Source organism: Oncorhynchus clarkii, chromosome 28, assembly GCF_045791955.1.
Source record: "Oncorhynchus clarkii lewisi isolate Uvic-CL-2024 chromosome 28, UVic_Ocla_1.0, whole genome shotgun sequence".
Lineage (NCBI taxonomy): Eukaryota > Metazoa > Chordata > Actinopteri > Salmoniformes > Salmonidae > Oncorhynchus > Oncorhynchus clarkii.
In genome coordinates, this window is record NC_092174.1 from 48,005,665 (window position 1) to 48,033,044 (window position 27,380).

Sequence of the window (27,380 nt, forward strand, 5' to 3'; positions counted from 1 at the left end):
TCCTCAAAATGATTCTATTCTCGATTATACATTTTTTTTAAAAAGTGAATTTCAGTCAACTTCCTGAATTGACTGATTTTAAATGGAATTGACGCCAAGCCTTTATTTATAGGTAACAACAGCACAACAAGTTGACATCACATATGACACTGACAACAAATTCAATATGGTTCTCAGAAAACAAAAGAAAAACACAGAAATAAATGCATATGTTAAAAGTGATTATCGCTATAATACAGAGTGCTTCTCAAATGGCACCCTATTCCCTATTTAGCGCACTACTCTTGACAAAAAGTCCTATGGCCCCTTGTCAAAAAGAGTTCACTAGATAGGGAATAGGTTGCCGTTTAGGACACAATCACAGACTCCCTCTGGGGGGAAAAACTATTTAAGGATCCCAGATTAAGATGACGTGAATGACTCAGTGCGATTCAGTAACTCTCCATGAAGGATGAGATTTGGATATATAAAATGTTTAGCGCCAAAATGTTGGATGCTACTAGGTGGTGTACTAGGATTAGATGATCCAAATCACCAACCCTACACAGGATTAGATGATCCAAATCACCAACCCTACACAGGATTAGATGATCCAAATCACCAACCCTACACAGGATTAGATGATCCAAATCACCAACCCTACACAGGATTAGATGATCCAAATCACCAACCCTACACAGGATTAGATGATCCAAATCACCAACCCTACACAGGATTAGATGATCCAAATCACCAACCCCACACAGGATTAGATGATCCAAATCACCAACCCTACACAGGATTAGATGATCCAAATCACCAACCCTACACAGGATTAGATGATCCAAATCACCAACCCCACACAGGATTAGATGATCCAAATCACCAACCCCACACAGGATTAGATGATCCAAATCACCAACCCTACACAGGATTAGATGATCCAAATCACCAACCCTACACAGGATTAGATGATCCAAATCACCAACCCTACACAGGATTAGATGATCCAAATCACCAACCCTACACAGGATTAGATGATCCAAATCACCAACCCTACACAGGATTAGATGATCCAAATCACCAACCCTACACAGGATTAGATGATCCAAATCACCAACCCTACACAGGATTAGATGATCCAAATCACCAACCCTACACAGGATTAGATGATCCAAATCACCAACCCTACACAGGATTTGATGATCCAAATCACCAACCCTACACAGGATTAGATGATCCAAATCACCAACCCTACACAGGATTAGATGATCCAAATCACCAACCCTACACAGGATTAGATGATCCAAATCACCAACCTTACACAGGATTAGATGATCCAAATCACCAACCCTACACAGGATTAGATGATCCAAATCACCAACCCCACACAGGATTAGATGATCCAAATCACCAACCCTACACAGGATTAGATGATCCAAATCACCAACCCTACACAGGATTAGATGATCCAAATCACCAACCCTACACAGGATTAGATGATCCAAATCACAAACCCTACACAGGATTAGATGATCCAAATCACCAACCCTACACAGGATTAGATGATCCAAATCACTAACCCTACACAGGATTAGATTATCCAAATCACTAACCCTACACAGGATTAGATGATCCAAATCACAAACCCTACACAGGATTAGATTATCCAAATCACCAACCCTACACAGGATTAGATTATCCAAATCACTAACCCTACACAGGATTAGATTATCCAAATCACTAACCCTACACAGGATTAGATTATCCAAATCACTAACCCTACACAGGATTAGATTATCCAAATCACCAACCCTACACAGGATTAGATGATCCAAATCACCAACCCTACACAGGATTAGATTATCCAAATCACTAACCCTACACAGGCCTATATAACCCCGCAGCTGCATAGTCACCTGAATTCATTACAATATACAGGTAACTGCCAAAATAAAGTATAAACACCAACATCAAGTGTCCTAATAGGGCGTTGGGCCTCCACCAATCAGAACAGGTTCAATGCACCTCGTCAGAGATTGTACTAGAGTCTGGAACTCTATTGGAGGAATGAGCCACCATTCTTCCACGAGAAATTACATCATTTGGTGTTTTGTTGATGCAGAAAACGCAGTGTCTCGGCCTGACATCTGTGGACTGACACACACAGCCTTTAAACCCCCTATGCTCCTTTCAGACCCCTCTTTCTAAGTCACTGACATCTTTTCTTCTAGACATGGTGGCCAAAATAATGGGCAACTGGGACATTTTTATACATGACCCTAAGCATGATGGGATGTTAATTGCTTAATTAACTCAGGAACCACACCTGTGTGGAAGCACCTGCCTTCAAGTATAGCGCTTCCTTTATTTTGGCAGTTCTACCTGTATATTAAGAAAACAATCCAACCCAACACAAGGTTTGTGGTCAGTGAGTTCCCAGCTGTAAGTAGCTCCAGTTGCTAGCATCACAAAAGACAGGGATTATTGGTTGGTTTTGTAAAGAAGTGCAGAAGATCCACAACACTGCTGGTTCCCCTCTAACCAGGGGAGTGAACGATCAATACATTAACTACCAGGGGAGTGAACGATCAATACATTAACTACCAGGGGAGTGGAGAACCAGCAGTGATGTGTTCTTCCTGGGTTGTGTCCAAAAATATCACCCTTTTCCCCTATGGGCCCTGGTCAGAACGAGTGCACTATATTAGGGAATAGGGTGCAATATTAGACAGTGTAAACGTTGTCATGACATACTGCTAGATGACCTGTTAAAGACTATAGCTGCAGGGACAAGAGGTGTAGAGCTGAGGACCAGGACCCAAGAGAGAGAAGGGATGTGATGCTTCATACCAATTTACTGGACAGCAAACTATCAAGCCTTTAAAACGTCCTTGGGAGGAACTACTGCCTTCCTCTATACACAACACTAGTCTGTCCCCCTTAAACCACCCGTCTCCTGAGCCCTGTGTCCCGGGGAGGTGGAGGGGTGCAGGGTGGAGGGGTGCAGGGTGGGGAGGTGAAGGGGTACAGGGTGGGGAGGTGGAGAGGTCGACCCTGGTGTGTGTAGATGACTGAAGAGCTAGCTGAGGAGGTCTGGGTGCAAGCCTAGCCTCTCCAACACGTCTTCAGGCATACAGAGAACAGGATTGACGTCCTTTATCTGACCCTCTCCCAGCAGAGACAGGCCTGCTACGCCAAACAGAGTATGGAATGGGTCCACCTGAAGAAGAGAGGGGACAGAATGAGGAAGAGGGCAGAGACATGAACCTACCTAGCTAAATGTAGCCATTAGCACTGGGAACTAAGATGAGCCTCCAGGTGTCAGCCAAGGTTTACACATCAAGTAAGGGTATCCCCCTCCCTTCCTACCTGCTAAACTCCCCCCCTTCCTACCTGTTAAACCCCCCCCCCTCCCCCCCATTCCTACCTGCTAAACTCTCCCCCTGTTCCTACCTGTTAAACTCCCCCCCTTCCTACCTGCTAAACTCCCCCCCCCCACTTCCTACCTGCTAAACTCCCCCCCACTTCCTAAATGCTAAACTCTCCCCGTTCCTACCTGCTAAACTCCGCCCCCCCTGTTCCTACCTGCTAAACTCATCCCCCCGTTCCTACCTGCTAAACCCCCCCCCCCCCCCCCGTTCCTACCTGCTAAACCCCCCCCCGTTCCTACCTGCTAAACCCCCCCCCGTTCCTACCTGCTAAACCCCCCCCCCCCCCCCCCCCGTTCCTACCTGCTAAACCCCCCCCCCGTTCCTACCTGCTAAACTCCCCCCCCCTCCTACCTGCTAAACTCCCCCCCCCTCCTACCTGCTAAACTCCCCCCACTTCCTACCTGCTAAACTCCCTCCCCCTCATTCCTACCTGCTAAACTCCCTCCCCCTCATTCCTACCTGCTAAACTCCCTCCCCCTCATTCCTACCTGCTAAACTCCCTCCCCCTCATTCCTACCTGCTAAACTCCCTCCCCCTCATTCCTACCTGCTAAACTCTTCCCCTGTTCCTACCTGCTAAACCCCCCCCCCCTGTTCCTACCTGCTAAACCCCCCCCCCCTGTTCCTACCTGCTAAACTCCCTCCCCCTCATTCCTACCTGCTAAACTCTTCCCCTGTTCCTACCTGCTAAACCCCCCCCCCTGTTCCTACCTGCTAAACCCCCCCCCCTGTTCCTACCTGCTCCTACATCCCCCCCCCCTACGTGCTAAACCCCCCCCCACCTGCTGAACTCCCTTCCTACATCCCCCCGTTCCTACCTGCTAAACCCTCCGCCCCACCTGCTAAACTCCCCTCCTACATCCCCCCGTTCCTACCTGCTAAACTTTCCCCCCATTCCTATTTGCTAACCCTCCCCCCTATGTGCTAAATTCCCCCACCTGCTAACCCCCCTCCTTCCTGCTAAACTCCCCCCCCTCCTAAACTCACCCCCACCTGCTACATCCCCTTCTACATCCCCGATCCTACCTGCTACCATCACCGTTCCTACCTGCTACCATCCCCGTTCCTACCTGCTACCATCCCCGTTCCTACCTGCTACCATCCCTGTTCCTACCTGCTACCATCCCCGTTCCTACCTGCTACATCCCCGTTCCTACCTGCTACATCCCCGTTGCTACCTGCTACATCCCCGTTGCTACCTGCTACATCCCCTCCTACCTGCTACATCCCCGTTCCTACCTGCTACCATCCCCTCCTACCTGCTTACATCCCCATTCCTACCTGCTACAGCCCCGTTGCTACATCCCCTACCTGCTACATCCCTGTTCTGCTACATCCTCGTTCCTACCTGCTACATCCCCGTTGCTACCTGCTACATCCCCATTGCTACCTGCTACATCCCCGTTGCTACCTGCTACATCCCCGTTGCTACCTGCTACATCCCCGTTGCTACCTGCTACATCCCCGTTCCTACCTGCTACCATCCCCGTTCCTACCTGCTACCATCCCCGTTCCTACCTGCTACCATCCCCGTTCCTACCTGCTACCATCCCCGTTCCTATTCCTATTTGCTAACCCTCCCCCCTACGTGCTAAATTCCCCCCACCTGCTAACCCCCTTCCTTCCTGCTAAACTCACCCCCACCTGCTACATCCCCTCCTACATCCCCGTTCCTACCTGCTACCATCTCCGATCCTGCTACATCCCCATTGCTACCTGCTACATCCCCGTTCCTACCTGCTACATCCCCGTTGCTACCTGCTACATCCCCTCCTACCTGCTACATCCCCTCCTACCTGCTACATCCCCGTTGCTACCTGCTACATCCCCGTTGCTACCTGCTACATCCCCGTTGCTACCTGCTACATCCCCGTTCCTACCTGCTACCATCCCCGTTCCTACCTGCTACCATCCCCGTTCCTACCTGCTACCATCCCCGTTCCTATTCCTATTTGCTAACCCTCACCCCTACGTGCTAAATTCCCCCACCTGCTAACCCCCCTCCTTCCTGCTAAACTCCCCCCTCCTAAACTCACCCCCACCTGCTACATCCCCTCCTACGTCCCCGTTCCTACCTGCTACCATCCCTGATCCTGCTACATCCCCATTGCTACCTGCTACATCCCCTCCTACATCCCCGTTCCTACCTGCTACCATCTCCGATCCTGCTACATCCCCATTGCTACCTGCTACATCCCCTACCTGCTACATCCCCTACCTGCTACATCCTCGTTCCTACCTGCTACATCCCCGTTCCTACCTGCTAAACTCACCCCCACCTGCTACATCCCCTCCTACATCCCCGTTCCTACCTGCTACATCCCCGTTGCTACCTGCTACATCCCCGTTGCTACATCCCCGTTCCTACATCCCCGTTCCTACCTGCTACCATCCCCGTTCCTACCTGCTACCATCCCCGTTGCTACCTGCTACCATCCCCGTTGCTACCTGCTACCATCCCCGTTGCTACCTGCTACCATCCCCGTTGCTACCTGCTACCATCCCCGTTGCTACCTGCTACATCCCCGTTGCTACCTGCTACATCCCCGTTCCTACCTGCTACATCCCCGTTCCTACCTGCTACATCCCCGTTCCTACCTGCTACATCCCCGTTCCTACCTGCTACATCCCCTCCTACCTGCTACATCCCCTCCTACCTGCTACATCCCCTCCTACCTGCTACATCCCCGTTCCTACCTGCTACATCCCCTCCTACCTGCTACATCCTGGGTTAACCGAGATGATATGAGCTCACCATGTCTCCTGGTCGGTCAGCAAAGCCCCCCGTCTCCTCATCCTGACAGGCCAAAATAAAGGACCTCAGCTTGGACTTGTCTATCCAGTGGATTCTACCAATGATCTTCAGGGAGGCCAGCACCCACCACGAGTAACATACATCAGGCAGCTAGCCGAGAGAGGTTACAATGAGACATAGTAACAAATGATGCCACAGTCAATCGTTTGAAATGCCCAGCAATGAGGGTAGGGAATCTATATGTATGTTTCACCACATTAAACTTCTGTCAGTAAGCCAGACGCCTTGTGCTGAATCCCAAACCACAGAATGAAATAGAACTGTGAATTATATGATATTAATGACCGAATAAACCCCCAAGCTCCTACTTTCTCAGGGCGTCCGTTGAGACCTCCCGAGGGAAGCTGTCTCTCACAGAGCCACCAGCCCAGCAGGTCAGCATTCACCTGGTGTAACTGACCTGCTATAGACAGGAACCCTGTACAACAGTAGATCTAAGAAGAGGGGAGGAGAGGAGAGGGTAGGAGAGGAGAGGGGAGGAGAGCAGAGGGGATGGGAGGGTAGGAGAGCAGAGGGGAGGGGAGGGTAGGAGAGCAGAGGGGAGGGGAGGGTAGGAGAGCAGAGGGGAGGGGAGGGTAGGAGAGCAGAGGGGAGGGTAGGAGAGCAGAGGGGAGGGTAGGAGAGCAGAGGGGAGGGTAGGAGAGCAGAGGGGAGGGTAGGAGAGCAGAGGGAGGGGAGGAGAGCAGAGGGGAGGGTAGGAGAGCAGAGGGAAGGGTAGGAGAGCAGAGGGGAGGGGAGGAGAGCAGAGGGAGGGGAGGAGAGCAGGGGGGAGGGTTGGAGAGCGAGGAGAAGCCAAGGAAAAGATGGGAGGGAGGAAATAAAATTATTAAACTATGGAATAATGGCTGAAATAGATTTTTCTAAATACATGACAGTAACAAACTCAGCAAAAAAATAAACATCCCTTTTCAGAACCCTGTCTTTCAAAGATAATTAGTAAAAATCCAAAATAACTTCACAGATCTTCATTGTAAAGGGTTTAAACACCGTTTCCCCATGCTTGTTCAATCAACCATAAACAATTAATGAACATGCACCTGTGAAACGGTCATTAAGACACTAACAGCTTACAGACGGAAGGCAATTAGGGTCACAGTTATGAAAACGTAGGACACTAAAGAGGCCTTTCTACTGCCCAGGGTCCCTGCTCATCTGCGTGAATGGGCCTTAGACATGATGCAAGGAAGCATGAGGACTGCAGATGTGGCCAGGGCAATAAATTGCAATGTCCGTACTGTGAGACGCCTAAGACAGTGCTACAGGGAGACAGGACGGACAGCTGATCGTCCTCGCAGTGGCAGACCACGTGTAACACCTGCACAGGAGTGGTACATCCGAACATCACACCTGCGGGACAGGTACGGGATGGCAACAACAACTGCCCGAGTTACACCAGGAACACACAATCCCTCCATCAATGTTCAGACTGTCCACAATAGGCTGAGAGAGGCTGGACTGAGGGCTTGTAGGCCTGTTGTAAAGCAGATCCTCACCAGACATCACCGGCAACAACGTCGGGCTCAAACCCACCGTCGCTGGACCGGACAGGACTGGCAAAAGGTGCTGTTCACCGACGAGTCACGGTTTTGTCTCACCAGGGGTGATGGTCGGATTCGCATTTATCGTGGAAGGAATGAGCATTACACTGAGGCCTGTACTCTGGAGCGGGATCGATTTGGAGGTGGAGGGTCCGTCATGGTCTGGGGCGGTGTGTCACAGCATCATCGGACTGAGCTTGTTGTCATTGCAGGCAATCTCAACGCTGTGCGTTACAGGGAAGACATCCCCCTCCCTCATGTGGTACACTTCCTGCAGGCTCTTCCTGACATGACCCTCCAGCATGACAATGCCACCAGCCATACTGCTCCTTCTGTGCGTGATTTCCTGCAAGACAGGAATGTCAGTGTTCTGCCATGGCCAACGAAGAGCCCGGATCTCAATCCCATTGAGCACGTTTGGGACCTGTTGGATGGGAGGGTGAGGCCTAGGACCATTCCCCCCCAGAAATGTCTGGGAACTTGCAGGTACCTTGGTGGAAGAGTGGGGTAACATCACACAGCAAAAACTGGCACATCTGGTGCAGTCCATGAGGAGGAGATGCACTGCAGTACTTAATGCAGCTGGTGGCCACACCAGATACTGACTGTTACTTTTGATTTTGACCCCTTTGTTCAGGGACACATTAAACAATTTCTGTTAGTCACGTCTGTGGAACTTGTTCAGTTTATGTCTCAGTTGTTGAATCTTGTTATGTTCATACAAATATTTACACATGTTAAGTTTGCCGAAAATAAACGCAGTTGACAGTGAGAGGACGTTTCTTTTTTTGGGGGCTGAGTTTTTAGTAGAAGAACCAATAGCTGAACCCTGCATACCTGTCCGGCATGAGACTCTGATCCTGGTCTGCAGCCAAACCCTCCATCAAAATTCATACAGGACAGAACAAACTCCACAGCCTTGTCCATGTTAATGGCATCCAGCCTACCCTGCAGACACACAGACCAAATAGTTAACTACTGTTGTGTACAGACTAATGATACAAGACACAGAACAACATCTATCCTCCAACAATACAAGCCCTATTCTAGCAAACAAAGCCAAAATGACTTGTGAGGTGTCTTATATACAAAATAAACATTTGTTTCAATGTGCTGTAATGTTACATAGAGGAAACAAACAACAATGTGCAATGTGCTGTAATTTGTTTCTCTCTGGCTGAACCATCGAAGCCCCCTCCCTCCAGACGCTACACTGATTTCCAATCCAAACTGTCTCCCACTCTCAGCCTTTCATCCAAACTGTCTCCACTCCCAGCCATTCATCCAAACTGTCTCCACTCCCAGCCTTTCATCCTAACTGTCTCCACTCCCAGCCTTTCATCCTAACTGTCTCCACTCCCAGCCTTTCATCCAAACTGTCTCCACTCCCAGCCTTTCATCCTAACTGTCTCCACTCCCAGCCTTTCATCCTAACTGTCTCCACTCTCAGCCTTTCATCCTAACTGTCTCCACTCCCAGCCTTTCATCCAAACTGTCTCCACTCCCAGCCTTTCATCCAAACACTCTCCACTCCCAGCCTTTCATTCAAACTGTCTCCACTCTCAGCCTTTCATCCTAACTGTCTCCACTCTCAGCCTTTCATCCAAACTGTCTCCACTCCCAGCCATTCATCCAAACTGTCTCCACTCCCAGCCTTTCATCCAAACTGTCTCCACTCCCAGCCTTTCATCCTAATTGTCTCCACTCCCAGCCTTTCATCCAAACTGTCTCCACTCCCAGCCTTTCATTCAAACTGTCTCCACTCTCAGCCTTTCATTCAAACTGTCTCCACTCTCAGCCTTTCATCCTAACTGTCTCCACTCTCAGCCTTTCATCCTAACTGTCTCCACTCTCAGCCTTTCATCCAAACTGTCTCCACTCCCAGCCATTCATCCAAACTGTCTCCCACTCTCAGCCTTTCATCCAAACTGTCTCCACTCCCAGCCATTCATCCAAACTGTCTCCACTCCCAGCCTTTCATTCAAACTGTCTCCACTCTCAGCCTTTCATCCTAACTGTCTCCACTCCCAGCCTTTCATCCTAACTGTCTCCACTACCAGCCTTTCATCCAAACTGTCTCCACTCTCAGCCTTTCATCCAAACTGTCTCCACTCCCAGCCTTTCATCCTAACTGTCTCCACTCTCAGCCTTTCATCCTAACTGTCTCCACTCTCAGCCTTTCATCCTAACTGTCTCAACTCTCAGCCTTTCATCCAAACTGTCTCCACTCCCAGCCTTTCATCCTAACTGTCTCCACTCCCAGCCTTTCATCCAAACTGTCTCCACTCCCAGCCTTTCATCCTAACTGTCTCCACTCTCAGCCTTTCATCCTAACTGTCTCAACTCTCAGCCTTTCATCCAAACTGTCTCCACTCCCAGCCTTTCATCCTAACTGTCTCCACTCCCAGCCTTTCATCCAAACTGTCTCCACTCCCAGCCTTTCATCCTAACTGTCTCCACTCCCAGCCTTTCATCCAAACTGTCTCCACTCCCAGCCTTTCATCCTAACTGTCTCCACTCCCAGCCTTTCATCCAAACTGTCTCCACTCTCAGCCTTTCATCCGAAAACAAAGACATGCAATCACCATCCCAATTTGTTGTTTGTTTTTCTTTTCATGTACTTTGAGTTAATTTTCTGTAATGAAAAGCACTATACAAGTTAACTAAATGATTATAATACAGGAGAAAAAAACATATGCATTCTGGTGTAAAAGTAAAGAATATAATGTGTTAGCTAGTAACCAAAGACAAAATGACAGAGTTCATTTGAGCCGTACCAGCAATGCGAGTGTTGCGACAGCACAGAAAGAGAATCGTGTGTCTATCTCCCCTGTAGAGACAGTAGATGAAGACAGACAGGTTAGGTTTTAAAGGTAGACTCAGCAATATGGCATCATGATAGGCAGTGGGGTGACTTCCTGCTTACAGACATCAGCAACAACAGACTGCCAGGGCCACAAGTATCAGCTCTTGGACCAACTTTTGATTTACTTTTGTTTGTTTTTTCAGATGGGGGGGGGGGGGGGGTTACAGGTAAAAATAATCAAAGAAATGCATACAAAGATAACCCATCCCCCCATCAGTCCCCATCCTCCCCCCCCTTCAGTCCCCATCCTCCCCCCCTTCCCGCCATGGGAAGAATGGAACTACAGAAATTCAGCTGTGGTAATATGCACTGCATTCGGAAAGTATTCAGACCCCTTCCCCTTTTTCCACATTTTGTTACAGCCTTATTCTAAAATGGATTTAATCGTTTTTTTCCCCCTCTTCAATCTACACACAATACCCCATAATGACAAAGTAAAAAGAGTTTATTGCAAATGTATAATATATATTTTTTTTTTTTTACAGAAATATCACATTTCCATCAGTATTCAGACCCTTTACTCTGTACTCTGTTGAAGCACCTTCGGCAGCGATCACAGCCGCGAGTCTTCTTGGGTTTGATGCTACAAGGGGGTTCAGCTCTGACATGCACTATCAACAGTGGGACCTTATATTGACAGGTGTGTGTGCCTTTCCAAATCATGTCCAATCAATTGAATTTACCACAGGTGGACTCCAATCAAGTTGTAGAAACAGGATGCACCTGAGCTCAATTTTGAGTCTCACAGCAAATGGTCTGAATACCCATATAAATAAGGTATTTCAGTTGCTTTTATTTGACATTTGCAAAAATGTCTAAAAATCTGTTTTTGCTTTGTCATTATGGGGTATTGTGATGTCATTATGGGGTATTGTGATGTCATTATGGGGCATTGTGATGTCATTATGGGGCATTGTGATGTCATTATGGGGCATTGTGATGTCATTATGGGGCATTGTGTGTAGATTGATGAGGGGAAAAAACTATTAAATCCATTTTAGAATAAGACTGTAACGTAACAACATGTGGATAAAGGGGAAGGGGTCTGAATACACTGTACTCATTTTGACAATAGATACACTGTCGGTTAAAGGAACTGGGATATTATTCCATCTACTGAGGTCGGATTGAATTGATTTGAGCGTTCTGGTAATCTTTCAGACAAGGGCTTTATCTAAGGAAGGAAATATATATATATATATATATATATAATTAAAATGGGAAAGGATTGGGATTCCATAGAGATGGGGTCCTCCGTCAGGGTCTTGAGAGGCAGTAGGGATGATTTGGTTAGATAAATTCAGCTTCATCTCAAGTTATAAAAATGTATCTATGATCTTCAATGCATCCACCACTATCATCTCGACATTGTGCAGAAACCCAGACATAAAGTAAACTCACCCCATTTGTCTCCAGCGAACGAGCCATCCTCCTGCTGCAGTCCTCTGACGTACTCCACCACCTTGTCCACGTCCAGCACGTTCACGTTATCATACAACGAGAGGATCTGAGGGAGACGGACAGCATGGAGTTTATATGTGTCCACAGTTGTGTTTTCTAGGCATGAAATAGATTGTTACTATCTGAACGTGTCCAAAAACTAATGATGTTATGTATCCCATCTGGGTGGGTGGTGTTGTATTATACCTGTACAGCACTGAGTGTAGAACAGGTGTGGGTGGTGTTGTATTATACCTGTACAGCACTGAGTGTAGAACAGGTGTGGGTGGTGTTGTATTATACCTGTACAGCACTGAGTGTAGAACAGGTGTGGGTGGTGTTGTATTATACCTGTACAGCACTGAGCGTGTAGAGGACGTGTGGGTCGTGTCCAATGCTGGCGCTGACGCCTCCACAGTCGTGCTGACAGGACTTGATGAAGTCAGAGATCTCCTGTTGGTTCATCCTGGTCAGCTGACCCATCAAGTCCATCACCGTCAGGCCCCAGTAGATACCTGACATCCGCAGATACTCTGACAGGGTGTACTCCTGTGGTGGGAAAACAGAGGATATCAATGACTGAAACCAGTTAACTAGTAGATAGCTACATCCACTTCTGGCAGAGGAGAGGGATGATACAGGCAACCAATCAACAAATGAAAGGGGAGGGAGGGAGGGAGGGAGGGGAGGGGAGGGAGGGGAAGGGGAGGAGGGGATGACACAGCTAGCTAGCTACATCCACTCATCCTCATGTACTCTGACAACGTGTTCTCCTGAGGGAGGGGAGGGAGGGAGGAAGGGAAGGAGGGAGGGAAGGGAAGGGAGGGAAGGGAGGGAGGGAGGGAGGGAGGGAGGGAGGGAAGGAGGGAGGGGAGGGAAGGAGGGAGGGGAGGGAAGGAGGGAGGGGAGGGAAGGAGGGAGGGAGGGGAGGGAGGGAGGGAGGGAGGGAGGGAGGGAGGGAGGGAGGGAGGGAGGGAGGGGAGGGAGGGAGGGAGGGGAGGGAGGGAGGGAAGGGAAGGGAGGGAAGGAGGGAGGGGAGGGAGGGAAGGGAGGGGAGGGAGGGAAGGGAGGGGAGGGGAGGGGATGACACAGGATATCAAATAACAATTGAAACATAGATAGCTAACTACCTCCACGTAGTTAGAGCAGAGTTTCTCAAACATGTCTTGGAGAGGTGCAGGTTTTTTAGTTTTTAATGCTTTCCATGACTGGTCTAATCAAAGACATCCTTGTTCACCTGCCACAGACGGGAGTCAGGGAAATGATGTCAGCATAACATCCAATACTTACATAGTCATCCTTCTTGGAGCCGTAGGCAGCAATATAGTCTGCATGCTTGTCCAACAGTAGAGCACTGGGGGCATCAGACTTGATCACTACATCTTTTACTTGGGTCCCCTACAATAACAATGGGAGAAATGTAGCTAACGGTTATTTCATTGTCAGATGCAAGACGAGCAAGGCAGATACTGCTAGCTAGCCTAGTAAACTGACTACGGAGCTAGCTAGCAACTACCAGTTTGGCAAATTATACATTGACTGCTGCTCAGAATACAACATTCAGATTGAGAAGATCATTGTTTTTTTTTCTTCTCTAGTAAGAGCCGTTGGATAGAGATGAGCAGCTGCTACAACATAGCTTGATTTTCTAGCGGGCCATTTCCTCTGCTCTGGATGAAAACAATGACAGTAACGTTACTCGCTACAGTTAGCCATCATTTTTGCTAAGACTTGTTTTTTTAATCGACAGGGAATATATTTCTCACTCTATAAGTACAAGCAGATAATACGAAACAAACTGAATCAGCTGTGTCCAATTTATGGAAAAGTACAAGAAGAAGAATAGTCATTTTAATCGCGATTCAAGTTACCATCCTTGATATCTTCGTATCATCTGGCGGCGCAGAATGTTTACCTCATGAAAAGTACACGTCATCAACGCGACAGACAGGGTGGGACATAAAACGTTTCCACAGCCACACTCAAAATTGTCGACAAAACATATATATATTTTGGTCTTAAAGTTTATAGTCAGGTATAAGATTAGCAGTGTGATTAAGGTTGAGTTTAAAATCTAATTTTAAGATAAATTGTAGAAATGGGTTTTGTGGCTAACATCCATGGGTCGCTCCTCTTTTCAGTTCGCTGCAGCTGGCGACTGGAACGAGCTGCAACAAACACTCAAACTGAACAGTTTTATCTCCATCTCTTCATTCGAAGACTCAATCATGGAGATTCTTACTGACAGTTGTGGCTGTTTTGTGTGGTGTATTGTTGTCTACCTTCTTGACCTTTGTGCTGTTGACTTTTTCCAATAATGTTTGACCCATGTTGCAGCCTTATGTTGTCTTCGGTATCTCTTGTTGTGATGTGTGTTTTGTCCTATATATATATATATATATATATTTTTATCCCAGGCCCCCGTAGGAGGCCTTGTGGTAGGCGGTCATTGTAAATAATAATTTGTTCTTAACTGACTTGCCTAGTTCAATAAATGTAAGCTAGTGACAACCAGGGGGCTTTTGCTGTGCTGTCAAACTTGTTATTTGAGTAAATAGATCTGCTGTGCTGTCAAACTTGTTCTTTGAGTAAATAGATCTAACGCTGGGTGAACACAAAGTGGTGAAAAACATTAACAGGATTGTCCAAATCCCAATAGATAAACTATTTATTCTAAGACTAAGTTCTGTGTTTGCAGACATTGCCGCACAAGTTGGTGGCAAAACGATGGAGTTCTTGCAGAACGCCAGCAAAAAAAGTCAATTTACATGTTGCTCGTGAGTGCATGTCACAATGCTTTTGGATTATAATTTGATTTTAAATTCCGTATGAACGTCTTAATATGTTTGTCATCGCAAATCAACTGCATTATACTTAACACTTCCAAGCAGTAAGGCTAGCGTTTGTTACAGCAATATATCGAGCGTTAGCTAGAATTAATTATATTTGGTTGTGATCTTTGCAAAATAACTATTTTGGATGCAGCAGTTAGCATGCTAGCTAACGCTCGATATATAGCTGTAACGAACGCTCGATATATAGCTGTAACGAACGCTCGATATATAGCTGTAACGAACGCTCGATATATAGCTGTAACGAACGCTCGATATATAGCTGTAACGAACGCTCGATATATAGCTGTAACGAACGCTCGATATATAGCTGTAACGAACGCTCGATATATAGCTGTAACGAACGCTCGATATATAGCTGTAACGAACTCTCGATATATAGCTGTAACGAACTCTCGATATATAGCTGTAACGAACTCTCGATATATAGCTGTAACGAACTCTCGATATATAGCTGTAACGAACGCTCGATATATAGCTGTAACGAACGCTCGATATATAGCTGTAACGAACGCTCGATATATAGCTGTAACGAACGCTCGATATATAGCTGTAACGAACGCTCGATATATAGCTGTAACGAACGCTCGATATATAGCTGTAACGAACGCTCGATATATAGCTGTAACGAACGCTCGATATATAGCTGTAACGAACGCTCGATATATAGCTGTAACGAACGCTCGATATATAGCTGTAACGAACGCTCGATATATAGCTGTAACGAACGCTCGATATATAGCTGTAACGAACGCTCGATATATAGCTGTAACGAACTCTCGATATATAGCTGTAACGAACGCTCGATATATAGCTGTAACGAACTCTCGATATATAGCTGTAACGAACGCTCGATATATAGCTGTAACGAACGCTCGATATATAGCTGTAACGAACGCTCGATATATAGCTGTAACGAACGCTCGATATATAGCTGTAACGAACGCTCGATATATAGCTGTAATGAACGCTCGATATATAGCTGTAACGAACGCTCGATATATAGCTGTAACGAACGCTCGATATATAGCTGTAACGAACGCTCGATATATAGCTGTAACGAACGCTCGATATATAGCTGTAACGAACGCTCGATATATAGCTGTAACGAACGCTCGATATATAGCTGTAACGAACGCTCGATATATAGCTGTAACGAACGCTCGATATATAGCTGTAATGAACTCTCGCCAAAGACATCTTACTGCCTGGAACTGTTCAAGCGATTTTATTTAGAAGACATAAAAACGTAAATCTAAGATATGTTGAATGTGTGCAGATGGCGGTGGCTTTCTTTCTGCCACCAAGAATTACGAGCATCTGCGTAACGTCAGTGTGTGGTGTTCATTACAGTCTTCTCATGTACAATGACTAAAGTAATAATTACAATACAAGTTAATCAGTATACATAGTTTATTACAGTTCAACAAAGTGCTGATAAAGTTGAGGTTTTACATGGGTTATGTTTCCAACTCATTTGATCGGTTATATTTTCACAAGTTACAATCTTCTTCACACGAAGCCATTTAATAACTCTCCAGCTACAGTTGAACGTTGAAACCAAAGGGCAACAAGGCATGTGGTGTGTTGTGATGACAGAAGGCCACATTCTGTTCTACATTCCACACTTCAGTCAAAGCGTCTGAAATTGCACCCCATTCCCTATGCAGTGCACTACTTTAGACCAGAGGCTCTGGTCAAAAGTAGGGAACTATATAAAAAGCATAGTGTGCCATATCTGATTCACCCAAAATATGTTGACATACATATGATTTAGCATGTTTGGGACAATAGCACCACCCGAATAATCCAATTTTAAATTCATATATTTTTTCAGGGGGTGCCGCAGCCATGCTGCCCACCCAACACGTTTTGATCATGACTATTAAAAAAACCCAACAAGTAGTAAGAACAGAACCGAGAAGGAAGACGACAGGTGTTCATTCAGAGAGGACGGGACTAGTGACTTGACAGGTGTTGGGAGCTCATTTCTTGAACCTGCCGAAGTGTTCACGGGAGATGATTAGCCTCTGGATCTGGGCTGTGCCTTCATAGATCTGGAATTAAACAAGCAGACATAAAATGTATCCAATGAAGTCTTATCAGTCCCCCCCCCCCCCAATTTATATCAGTTTTCATTTCATTAAAAGCCAGGAGTTTTTCCCTAACCAGTTGACTGGACTAGGGAAGTGTTCAGTGAGGCACAACGTGGCTAAACATTTTCTAACGGAAACCAAAAAACGATTGGTTAAGTTCATTCACGTGGTAATGTACCTCTGAACACAACCCAGGAAGTAGTGTACAGCTAAGGACCCCAAGTTCACCCAGGTCTCTAATTCACAAAGCGTCTCAAAAAGTGGGAGTGCTGATCTAGGATCAGGTCCCTTCCATCCATATAGTCTTACTCCTTATGAGCTAAAAAGGGAAAACGAGTTCTAGCACTCAGATGCTTTTTACATACGGGCCCTGGTCAGATAACCACTATTGTTGTATGCATAAGGGTTCAGGCTACTGATTGGCCGTTCGGTACTCTAACAGAATTTTAAAAACAGTTGATGAGGTAGAACTGCCCCCTCACCTGGTAGATCTTGGCATCCCTCATCAGTTTCTCTACGGGGTATTCAGAGTTGAAGCCGTTTCCTCCAAACACCTGCACGGCGTCGCTGGCCACCTGGTTGGCGATGTCTCCGGCGAATGCCTTAGCGATGGAGGCGTAGTAGGTGTTCCTCCTCCCGTTGTCAACCTCCCACGCTGACCTCTGCCAGCCCATCCTGGCCAGCTCCACCTTCATGGCCATCTCAGCTAACAGGAACGACACCGCCTGGTGCTGTGGGTGGGGGGGGGGGGGGGTTGTTGTCAAACCTCAGAGTATTGAGATGTGTTCAGTAGGACGCAACGTTGTGGAACTTTCAGACAGATATGCCATGGAGAATAGAATAAACCTCTGATATGTAGGATAAAGGATCATGTCGGCTATGAAGTGAACATGGCCCTGTTGCCAGTTTCCCCAGACTAAGACGAAGTCCTGACAAAAAAGGAACTTTCAATGGAGACTGCAGTAGCATTATCAATGGTATGAGTTCAAAGGTCAAACCTTAGAGCACTAGGGCCAGTTTCCCCAGATTAAGATGAAGAATACTCCTGGACTACAAAGCACTTTCAAAATTGTCAATGAGTTCATGCTGAGGCTGAATCTCTTAAACTATCACCAAGGCAACATTCTAATACCCTAATACTGACGTGGCTTCATGTATTTCTAATGTGGAACAAAGTGATGAACCTCAGCGATGAGTTTCCCGAAGGTCTTCCTCTCCAGAGCGTAGCCAGTGGCTTCATCCAGAGCTCTCTGAGCCAGACCTGTAGCGCCTGCTGCCACCTGGAAGCACAGGAGGAAGTCTGGTCACTAACTTATAATATAGCAGGTATGTTTGTAAAATTCTGGTAACTTTCCCACCATTCCCAGGTTTTTAGCGGGGAAAATATTGTGGACTCAGGTCGGGAATAAGCACGAAACCCTGCAATCCTTTAGCCAGGATTTCTGGAAAACTTTGGGATGGTTACCGGAAATTTTGCAAACCTGACGGCAGTGGTGTCAAACATGTAGCCCGCCATGTTGTCTAGGAAACCATGACTCACTGGTGGTCTGGTCTTGTCAAAGGCTCCCATGGCAATCTTGAAGCCAGCTCCTTCTCCAATCAGAACGTTCTCCTTGGGTATCCGGACGTCCTCAAAGGTGATTCCTCTGGTGTCTGAACACCGCTGACCCATGTTCAACTCCTACACACAGAGACACACAGCAATATTATAGGTTACTATAGTAACCTATAATATTGGGGCGGCAGGTAGCCTAGTGGTTAGGGCGTTGGACTAGTAACCGAAAGGTTGCTAGATCGAATCCCCGAGCTACCAAGGTAAAAATCTGTCGTTCTGCCACTGTTCCTAGGCCGTCATTGTAAATAAGAATTTGTTCTTAACCGACTTGCCTAGTTAAATAAAATACAAGTAACATGTTCAACTCCTACACACACATCAATATTATAGGTTACTATAGTAACATGTCCAGACACCAATCTCAGATCCTCTACAGTTTGCAGCATACACAAGTAATTTCATAAGTTCTAGCTAGCTAAATAATTGGGCATGTCTACGCAAAAACTAAAAAATAGATCCAGTCACTACTATGTAGAATTGTTGATCGAGGAATGGTGGTGACAGAGTGATATAATTGATCGGTCATTGAGACACTAGATCCTTACCTTCCTGCCGACTAGTATTCCAGGTGAATCCGCGTCAACGATGAAGCCTGTGAAAGCCTTGCTGGTTGGACACTTAGGGTCAGCATCAGTACGGGCCAGCAGGAAATACCTGTGAGAATTAAGAAGACTGTTTTATCACACCACATGCTGCCTTGGGAATAAACTAAAAGACAAACCTAATATTTTTATAGAGAAAACATTTAATTCCACAAAGGGGCATTAATGTGTTCAGCATGGCGGAAGATGGTCTTTATTGACCAATCACTTTAAAATGGTGGTGTGTGTGTGTGTTTCTCCTCTCACCAGTTGGCTTTGCCTCCGTTGGTGATCCACATCTTCTGACCGTTAACAACGTACTCGTCTCCTTTCTTCTCCGCCCGCGTCTTCAGGCCCGCCACGTCAGAGCCCGCGCCAGGCTCCGTCACACCGTACGCCTGTCAGTCAACACACAGCATTTTGTTATCATACTATATTTTGAGACATAATGGAATGTGGCGCCTTGAAAGCGCCTCGGCATGTTTGTCTGTTAGTGTAGGCTACACTACGGCTTTTTTTAAAATGCAGACACGAAACTCTTCTCTGGAGAGATGAACGGCTTCTGAAGCAGGACTTAGCGTCCATCACTAGGCAACCGGAACAGTCAATCAAATAATATGGACCTAGCTGCGGCAGACTACTCTCTCCTAATAAAAAAATATATACTTTCAAAAGTTTGTTGAATACCGTGACTTACCAAGACGTTTAGAGGAAATAAAACATCTAGCTACAATACCAGAAACAACACACTAATCAGCGATGTTTATTGTTGTCAGGGAACAAATGCAACGTTTTACGCCGGAGAAGATATGTCTGAAAAGGTACGTCTAGAGATGCGGCACTTTTTAAAATAGTCTGAAAAGTAGCTTTTGCCATGTTCCTGTAGCTGTAGTCTGTCTCTGGAAAGGGTCGTGGACTAACCTGTACCCCAGCACATTGACACGGTAACAGTTCACCCTGTATATATAGCCTCCACATTGACACGGTACCAGTTCACCCTGTATATATAGCCTCCACATTGACACGGTACCAGTTCACCCTGTATATATAGCCTCCACATTGACACGGTACCAGTTCACCCTGTATATATAGCCTCCACATTGACACGGTACCAGTTCACCCTGTATATATAGCCTCCACATTGACACGGTACCAGTTCACCCTGTATATATAGCCTCCACATTGACACGGTACCAGTTCACCCTGTATATATATAGCCTCCACATTGACACGGTACCAGTTCACCCTGTATATATAGCCTCCACATTGACACGGTACCAGTTCACCCTGTATATATAGCCTCCACATTGACACGGTACCAGTTCACCCTGTATATATAGCCTCCACATTGACACGGTACCAGTTCACCCTGTATATATAGCCTCCACATTGACACGGTACCAGTTCACCCTGTATATATAGACTCCACATTGACACGGTACCAGTTCACCCTGTATATATAGCCTCCACATTGACACGGTACCAGTTCACCCTGTATATATAGCCTCCACATTGACACGGTACCAGTTCACCCTGTATATATAGCCTCCACATTGACACGGTACCAGTTCACCCTGTATATATAGCCTCCACATTGACACAGTACCAGTTCACCCTGTATATATAGCCTCCACATTGACACGGTACCAGTTCACCCTGTATATATAGCCTCCACATTGACACGGTACCAGTTCACCCTGTATATATAGCCTCCACATTGACACGGTACCAGTTCACCCTGTATATATAGCCTCCACATTGACACGGTACCAGTTCACCCTGTATATATAGCCTCCACATTGACACGGTACCAGTTCACCCTGTATATATAGCCTCCACATTGACACGGTACCAGTTCACCCTGTATATAGCCTCCACATTGACACGGTACCAGTTCACCCTGTATATATATATAGCCTCCACATTGACACGGTACCAGTTCACCCTGTATATATAGCCTCCACATTGACACGGTACCAGTTCACCCTGTATAAATAGCCTCCACATTGACACGGTACCAGTTCACCCTGTATATATAGCCTCCACATTGACACGGTACCAGTTCACCCTGTATATATAGCCTCCACATTGACACGGTACCAGTTCACCCTGTATATATAGCCTCCACATTGACACGGTACCAGTTCACCCTGTATATATAGCCTCCACATTGACACGGTACCAGTTCACCCTGTATATATAGCCTCCACATTGACACGGTACCAGTTCACCCTGTATATATAGCCTCCACATTGACACGGTACCAGTTCACCCTGTATATATAGCCTCCACATTGACACGGTACCAGTTCACCCTGTATATATAGCCTCCACATTGACACGGTACCAGTTCACCCTGTATATATAGCCTCCACATTGACACGGTACCAGTTCACCCTGTATATATAGCCTCCACATTGACACGGTACCAGTTCACCCTGTATATATAGCCTCCACATTGACACGGTACCAGTTCACCCTGTATATATAGCCTCCACATTGACACGGTACCAGTTCACCCTGTATATATAGCCTCCACATTGACACGGTACCAGTTCACCCTGTATATATAGCCTCCACATTGACACGGTACCAGTTCACCCTGTATATATATATAGCCTCCACATTGACACGGTACCAGTTCACCCTGTATATATAGCCTCCACATTGACACGGTACCAGTTCACCCTGTATATATATAGCCTCCACATTGACACGGTACCAGTTCACCCTGTATATATAGCCTCCACATTGACACGGTACCAGTTCACCCTGTATAAATAGCCTCCACATTGACACGGTACCAGTTCACCCTGTATATATAGCCTCCACATTGACACGGTACCAGTTCACCCTGTATATATAGCCTCCACATTGACACGGTACCAGTTCACCCTGTGTATATATAGCCTCCACATTGACACGGTACCAGTTCACCCTGTATATATAGCCTCCACATTGACACGGTACCAGTTCACCCTGTATATATAGCCTCCACATTGACACGGTACCAGTTCACCCTGTATATATAGCCTCCACATTGACACGGTACCAGTTCACCCTGTATATATAGCCTCCACATTAACACGGTACCAGTTCACCCTGTATATATAGCCTCCACATTGACACGGTACCAGTTCACCCTGTATATATAGCCTCCACATTGACACGGTATCAGTTCACCCTGTATATATAGCCTCCACATTGACACGGTACCAGTTCATCCTGTATATATAGCCTCCACATTGACACGGTACCAGTTCACCCTGTATATAGCCTCCACATTGACACGGTACCAGTTCACCCTGTATATAGCCTCCACATTGACACGGTACCAGTTCACCCTGTATATAGCCTCCACATTGACACGGTACCAGTTCACCCTGTATATATAGCCTCCACATTGACACGGTACCAGTTCACCCTGTATATAGCCTCGGTATTGTTCTTTAAATATCGTGCAACTTTTTACTTTAGTTTGTTTTCTTAACTCTAATTAAAAAACGGTATTGTTGTAAATAATTAAGGGCTTGTAAGTAACTGTTGTATTCAGTACGTGAAATAACATTTGGTAGATAGAACTTCATTGCCTGTCCCTAGCGATCATACATTCCTAATCGGAGAATTATTCTGCATTGTAAATTCATGTGGAATTTTATGATAATTTTTTAGAATCGTTTTAACTGAAAACCAATTTAAAAAAATGGCTGTTTAAACGTTAAGCAAAATTACCACATCTCTTTTCTGGATGACATCATCATGATGTGTGTTTCCAGCATCAAGGCTGTTTTCATAAAGAAGTTCAATCTGCTTCGTGTTTTGTATCCTTGCCACAATACTGACGAGTATGGCGATACCCTGGCCCTACTATACGGTGTCCCTCCCCTCTCTCGCTATACAATATGTGAGCGTTTGTGTTCTCGTAAAAACCGCAATCAATCAGTTTCCTCCGTTCCAAAAATACAGAATCTTAGGAGTCAATTTCTAGTGGAATCAAATCTTGACACTCAGAAACGGGAGTCGACTCTCCACCACTACGTCTTCCTTATGAACATTAACGGTTGGACAAATGACAGAGGAAGGCAAAGCGACAACAGTGAAGTACTGTATGGCTATACTTTTCAGAAGTTAAATGACAAATTGGTAAAATGCTAACATCACGAGATTGTATCGTGGTACTGTAACAGTAGTACAGTTGCAATGCTTAACCATGACTCAAACAGAGTCCCTAATTCCTTCTTGTATTTCATATGAACACTTACACACATGAGAGGTTCCTCTGTCATTCTGCCCAGGTACTTCTTCTTCTGGAAATCATTACCGGCTATGATCACTGGCATTTGCTGTGAGGAATGAAACAGAAGAGCTCTTTAAGCCTGTATTGGGTTGCAAAAATACAGTCACTTTGTTTTTCTCCTCACAATTCCAATGGTTTTCCAGAATAAGGAAATCTAGGAATCCTCCAACCAGGATTTCTAGAAAAAAACAGAGAATTTGGGGGAAAGTCTGACCTTTACCAGCCTAAGAAGAGCTCTGAATGAACCAGGGTTACAAGATGACAGTATTTCACGCTAACTGCCACTATGAGCCTCCATTTCACAGCAGGATTATTTTAAGACATAATTAGCCACGTATTCATTATACATGTAAAAACAAAAACAAAAATCAACCTTGATTCAAATCTTAGGTTTTTCAACTCTTTATAGTTCTACAGCTCAATGACAATGTGAACTTACACCGAGAGAGTTGGCTTCGATAGCAGTCTGAACTCCTGTGCAACCATAGGCCAGCTCTTCTGTGATGAGGCAGGAGTCAAATATGCCCAGACCCATTCCACCACAGTCCTCTGGAATGTGAGAGTTCATCAGGCCCAGCTCCCATGCTCTCTTGATGATGGGGAAAGGATACTGTGGGATAAAAAGGGTTAGGGTATGTGGTCCAATACGAAGCAGCTGCTGGCTGGACTGACAGCTACTCTGTTCCAATGATAGCATGCCACTGCTTGGTATACAAACAGGCTGGGAAAGACCAGAGTACCAGATTGATGTCTTCTACTCACTTCTCCACTCCTGTCGTAGGCTGCTGCAACAGGGACAATCTCCTCCCGGGAAAACTTCCTGGCTAGCTCCTGAAACTCTTTCTGTTGGTCTGTCATCTCTGTTGATAGTCAGACAGAGGGAGGGAGAGAGAGACAGGAAGTCTATAAATACACGGGTATGCATTGACACTGTCCCAGCAGCTGCTCGCAGAGAGCCCTGTCCCAGCAGCTGCTCGCAGAGAGCCCTGTCCCAGCAGCTGCTCGCAGAGAGCCCTGTCCCGGCAGCTGCTCGCAGAGAGCCCTGTCCCGGCAGCTGCTCGCAGAGAGCCCTGTCCCGGCAGCTGCTCGCAGAGAGCCCTGTCCCGGCAGCTGCTCGCACTCACCAAAGCAGAACCCTGTTGACGGAGCATTTTGAGAGCTGGTAGCGGCCACGGCTGCAGCATTGGTACTCTGGAGCCGCAGGACAGACTGCACGCCCCCTCTCAGAGCCTTGAGGAGAGATGGGGCGAGGGCATAGAACAAATCAACAACTACTAGAACCTTATGGCTGTGCAAGGGCCAAGACGACACAGTGATTACGTGCCAAATGGCACCTTATTCCCCATGTAGTGCACTACTGGGCCCATAGGTAATAGGGTGCCATTTGGGACACAAAAAGAGACCTCATCCCACTAGCTAATGAATACATGCATAGTACTATAGGTACGTCAAATGTTACTATTTCTAGTGGATTTTAGAGGGATCTTTACTTCTGGTCTACAGTAGTTAGAAGGTGTACAAGAATGTCAGAACTTTAAACGTCAACAATTGACAACACCAAGAGGTTGATTGAAAAGGTTTGAATATGGGGTTAGATGCGTCACGTCTACTAGCTAGTTTACAACACGTTTTCACAACAAACGGCAAAGCTACAATCTATAAGAAAGCTAGCATGTACATGTGGCGCAGAAGGGAACCAATGCTTTTCACACTAACGTTAGGCATTAATTAACGTTATAGCTAGATAGCTAACTTAATGCTAGCTGCCTTTTCTCGGCTAGTAAGACAACTGTCAAATATGAAAATATCTCGATTTCTCGAGAAACCTGTCAACTAGGAACTACACAAAGCTTAAAGACATCTTAATGAACTGTTAAAGCATGTCAGTTATTTGTTTATTAGCTGTATTTTACCTTGTTGAAAAGCATAGTTATTGTTGCACTACAGACGTCCGTGTCGTAAAATCCTTGAGTACACAAGTCACGTTCGTCCTACCAGAAAAATACATGTTTCATCCAATCAGCGCTGCGGGTTCTGTCACATGACGTTATGTCTGTCGGGAGATGACTTTTCACCTAGTTTCTTACCTAAGACAAAGACCTTCTATAATATTGGCAAGATAGACGAGTGACCGATATTTATAAATATGTCTCTGAGGACATGGAAGGCAGGCGAGATCAGGCGGGACCATTCTAGCCAATAAGAAAATTAGCAATTTGTTGTTGACCAAATTCGAAACGTTTTCATTAGCTGGGTTTCCATCCAATTGGCGACTTTTTTTCATTCGAATATTCTAAAATCTGCATAAAGAAAATAAATTATCTGTCGGCATTCGTACAATTGTACCGGAACGTCCTGTTTCTAATCACAGCTGTCGTGATTTAAAAAAATATATTGTATGACTTTACTGCATAAAAATTGTGGATAGAAACGTGCTTATTGACTTCAAAATAAAAATTCCTCACTTCAGGGTTTTATTTTCGTGAACAGATTTTGGGCGGAGTAAACCCTCTTGCTTCGTCTTTTCCTCTGTGCGGATATTCATTACAATACAACACAATATTCTCATTTTACAAAATAAATCATTCAAAATAATATTATTAAATGCTGTATTCAATAATTTATATTTGTATATACTAACCATAGTTTGTGTAAGGACAATAATGATGTTATTTGACTGTGAACAAATTAGTGAATTATATTTAATACAATTATATAACATAATCTTAAAATAATATATTTTCCTTAGAGATATTTTATAACCTATATGTATCATGTTGGATAAGTCAGGAATGTGATGATGGCAAGGGTAGTTATAATATAGACAAGATAAGCTCTTGTCCTGTCATAATTATACAACAAGGTCAAGATCAAGCAAAGTGGGAAAATACAGTCTCCTGGAAAGTTACACCTTGCACGGAATGGAAAACGACAGGTTGTACAATATATACAGTACGTCAGTACGTCAGTACGTCACACAGCCCGATTAATGGTTGTGTGATGTTCTATGAGCCTCATGGCTATCAGAGTAGAGGTTGATGCAGTGTGTCCGAAGCCGACCATTCCTAGTACAAACTACACTGAACAAAAATATAAACGCAACATGTAAAATGTTGGTCCCATGTTTCATGAGTTGAAATAAAAGATTGCATACATTTTCCATGCACACAAAAAAGCTTCTCTCAAATGTTAGTGAGCATTGCTCCTTTGACAAGATAATCTATCCACCTGACAGGTGTTGCATATCAAGAAGCTCATTAAATAGCATGATCAATGCACAGTGCTTGTGCTGGGGACAATAAAATGCCACTAAAATGTGCAGTTTTGTCACACAACACAATGCGACAGATGTCTCAAGTTTTGAGGGATTGCGCAATTGGCATGTTTACTGAAGGAATGTCCACCAGAGCTGTTGCCAGATAATTTAATGTTCCTTTCTCTACCATAAGCCGCCTCCAACGTTGTGTTTGAGAATTTGGCAGTACATCCAACCGGCCTCACAACCGCAGACCACGTGTATGAAGTCATGTAGGCAAGCCGTTTCCTGAGGTAAACTCTGTGAACAGAGTGCCCCGTGATGACAATGAGTTGACGGTATGGGCAGACATAAAATACGGACAACAAACACAATTTAATTTTATCGATGGCAATTTGATTGCACAAAAATATAGTGACAAAATGTTTTTTTAAGGTACAGTATCTGTGACCAACAGATGCATAATCTGTATTCTCAGTCATGTGAAATCCATAGATTAGGGCCTAATGTATTTATATCAATTGACTGATTTCCTTATATGATCTGTAACTCAGTAAAAATCAATGAAATTGTTACATGTTGCGTTTATATTTTTGTTTAGTATAGAAAAGTA

At 45.5% G+C, this 27,380-nt stretch overlaps 2 protein-coding genes across 5 annotated transcripts; both read right to left on the reverse strand.

The window, feature by feature from the left end:
• Window positions 1–101: 101 nt before the first annotated feature.
• On the reverse strand, window positions 102–13,999 carry LOC139387058 (Rab geranylgeranyltransferase subunit beta). Of its 4 annotated transcripts, none has more exons than XM_071133038.1 (10): window positions 13,943–13,999; window positions 13,362–13,469; window positions 12,423–12,620; window positions 12,033–12,138; window positions 10,543–10,595; window positions 8,603–8,713; window positions 6,536–6,661; window positions 6,168–6,317; window positions 1,794–3,202; window positions 102–1,167 (listed from the first exon to the last, which is right to left on the reverse strand). In XM_071133038.1, the coding sequence occupies exons 1-9, from the start codon at window positions 13,943–13,945 to the stop codon at window positions 3,062–3,064; spliced, it is 996 nt and encodes a 331-aa protein (XP_070989139.1). In that variant the 5' UTR covers window positions 13,946–13,999; the 3' UTR covers window positions 102–1,167; window positions 1,794–3,061. The 4 variants fall into 4 exon arrangements, with proteins under 4 accessions (XP_070989139.1, XP_070989142.1, XP_070989140.1 ...); XM_071133041.1 differs by having other exon boundaries at window positions 102–1,233; window positions 1,860–3,202; window positions 13,943–13,996; XM_071133039.1 differs by having other exon boundaries at window positions 102–1,398; window positions 1,761–3,202; window positions 13,943–13,996.
• A 2,323-nt stretch (window positions 14,000–16,322) lies between these two features.
• LOC139387119 (acyl-CoA dehydrogenase medium chain) lies at window positions 16,323–25,611 on the reverse strand. Its single transcript, XM_071133136.1, has 11 exons — window positions 25,425–25,611; window positions 24,636–24,741; window positions 24,274–24,371; window positions 23,951–24,121; window positions 23,477–23,557; window positions 19,483–19,613; window positions 19,180–19,288; window positions 18,560–18,700; window positions 18,204–18,299; window positions 17,502–17,750; window positions 16,323–16,980 (listed from the first exon to the last, which is right to left on the reverse strand). Exons 1-11 carry the CDS (start codon window positions 25,437–25,439, stop codon window positions 16,909–16,911), a joined length of 1,269 nt encoding a protein of 422 aa, XP_070989237.1. The 5' UTR covers window positions 25,440–25,611; the 3' UTR covers window positions 16,323–16,908.
• Between the last annotated feature and the right edge of the window lie 1,769 nt (window positions 25,612–27,380).

Bases quoted from the DNA above. Each gene is read 5' to 3' on its own strand.
- LOC139387119 (XM_071133136.1), bottom strand. The intron at 23,558-23,950 runs GTAAGTTCACAT...CATTCCTCACAG, and splicing joins TCGAAGCCAACTCTCTCGGT to CAAATGCCAGTGATCATAGC. The intron at 18,300-18,559 runs GTGAGTCATGGT...CTGTGCTTCCAG, and splicing joins TTGACAAGACCAGACCACCA to GTGGCAGCAGGCGCTACAGG.
- LOC139387058 (XM_071133038.1), bottom strand. The intron at 6,662-8,602 runs GTATGCAGGGTT...CCCTCTTCTTAG, and splicing joins CAGAGTCTCATGCCGGACAG to ATCTACTGTTGTACAGGGTT. The intron at 3,203-6,167 runs GTGAGCTCATAT...TCTCTTCTTCAG, and splicing joins CTGACCGACCAGGAGACATG to GTGGACCCATTCCATACTCT.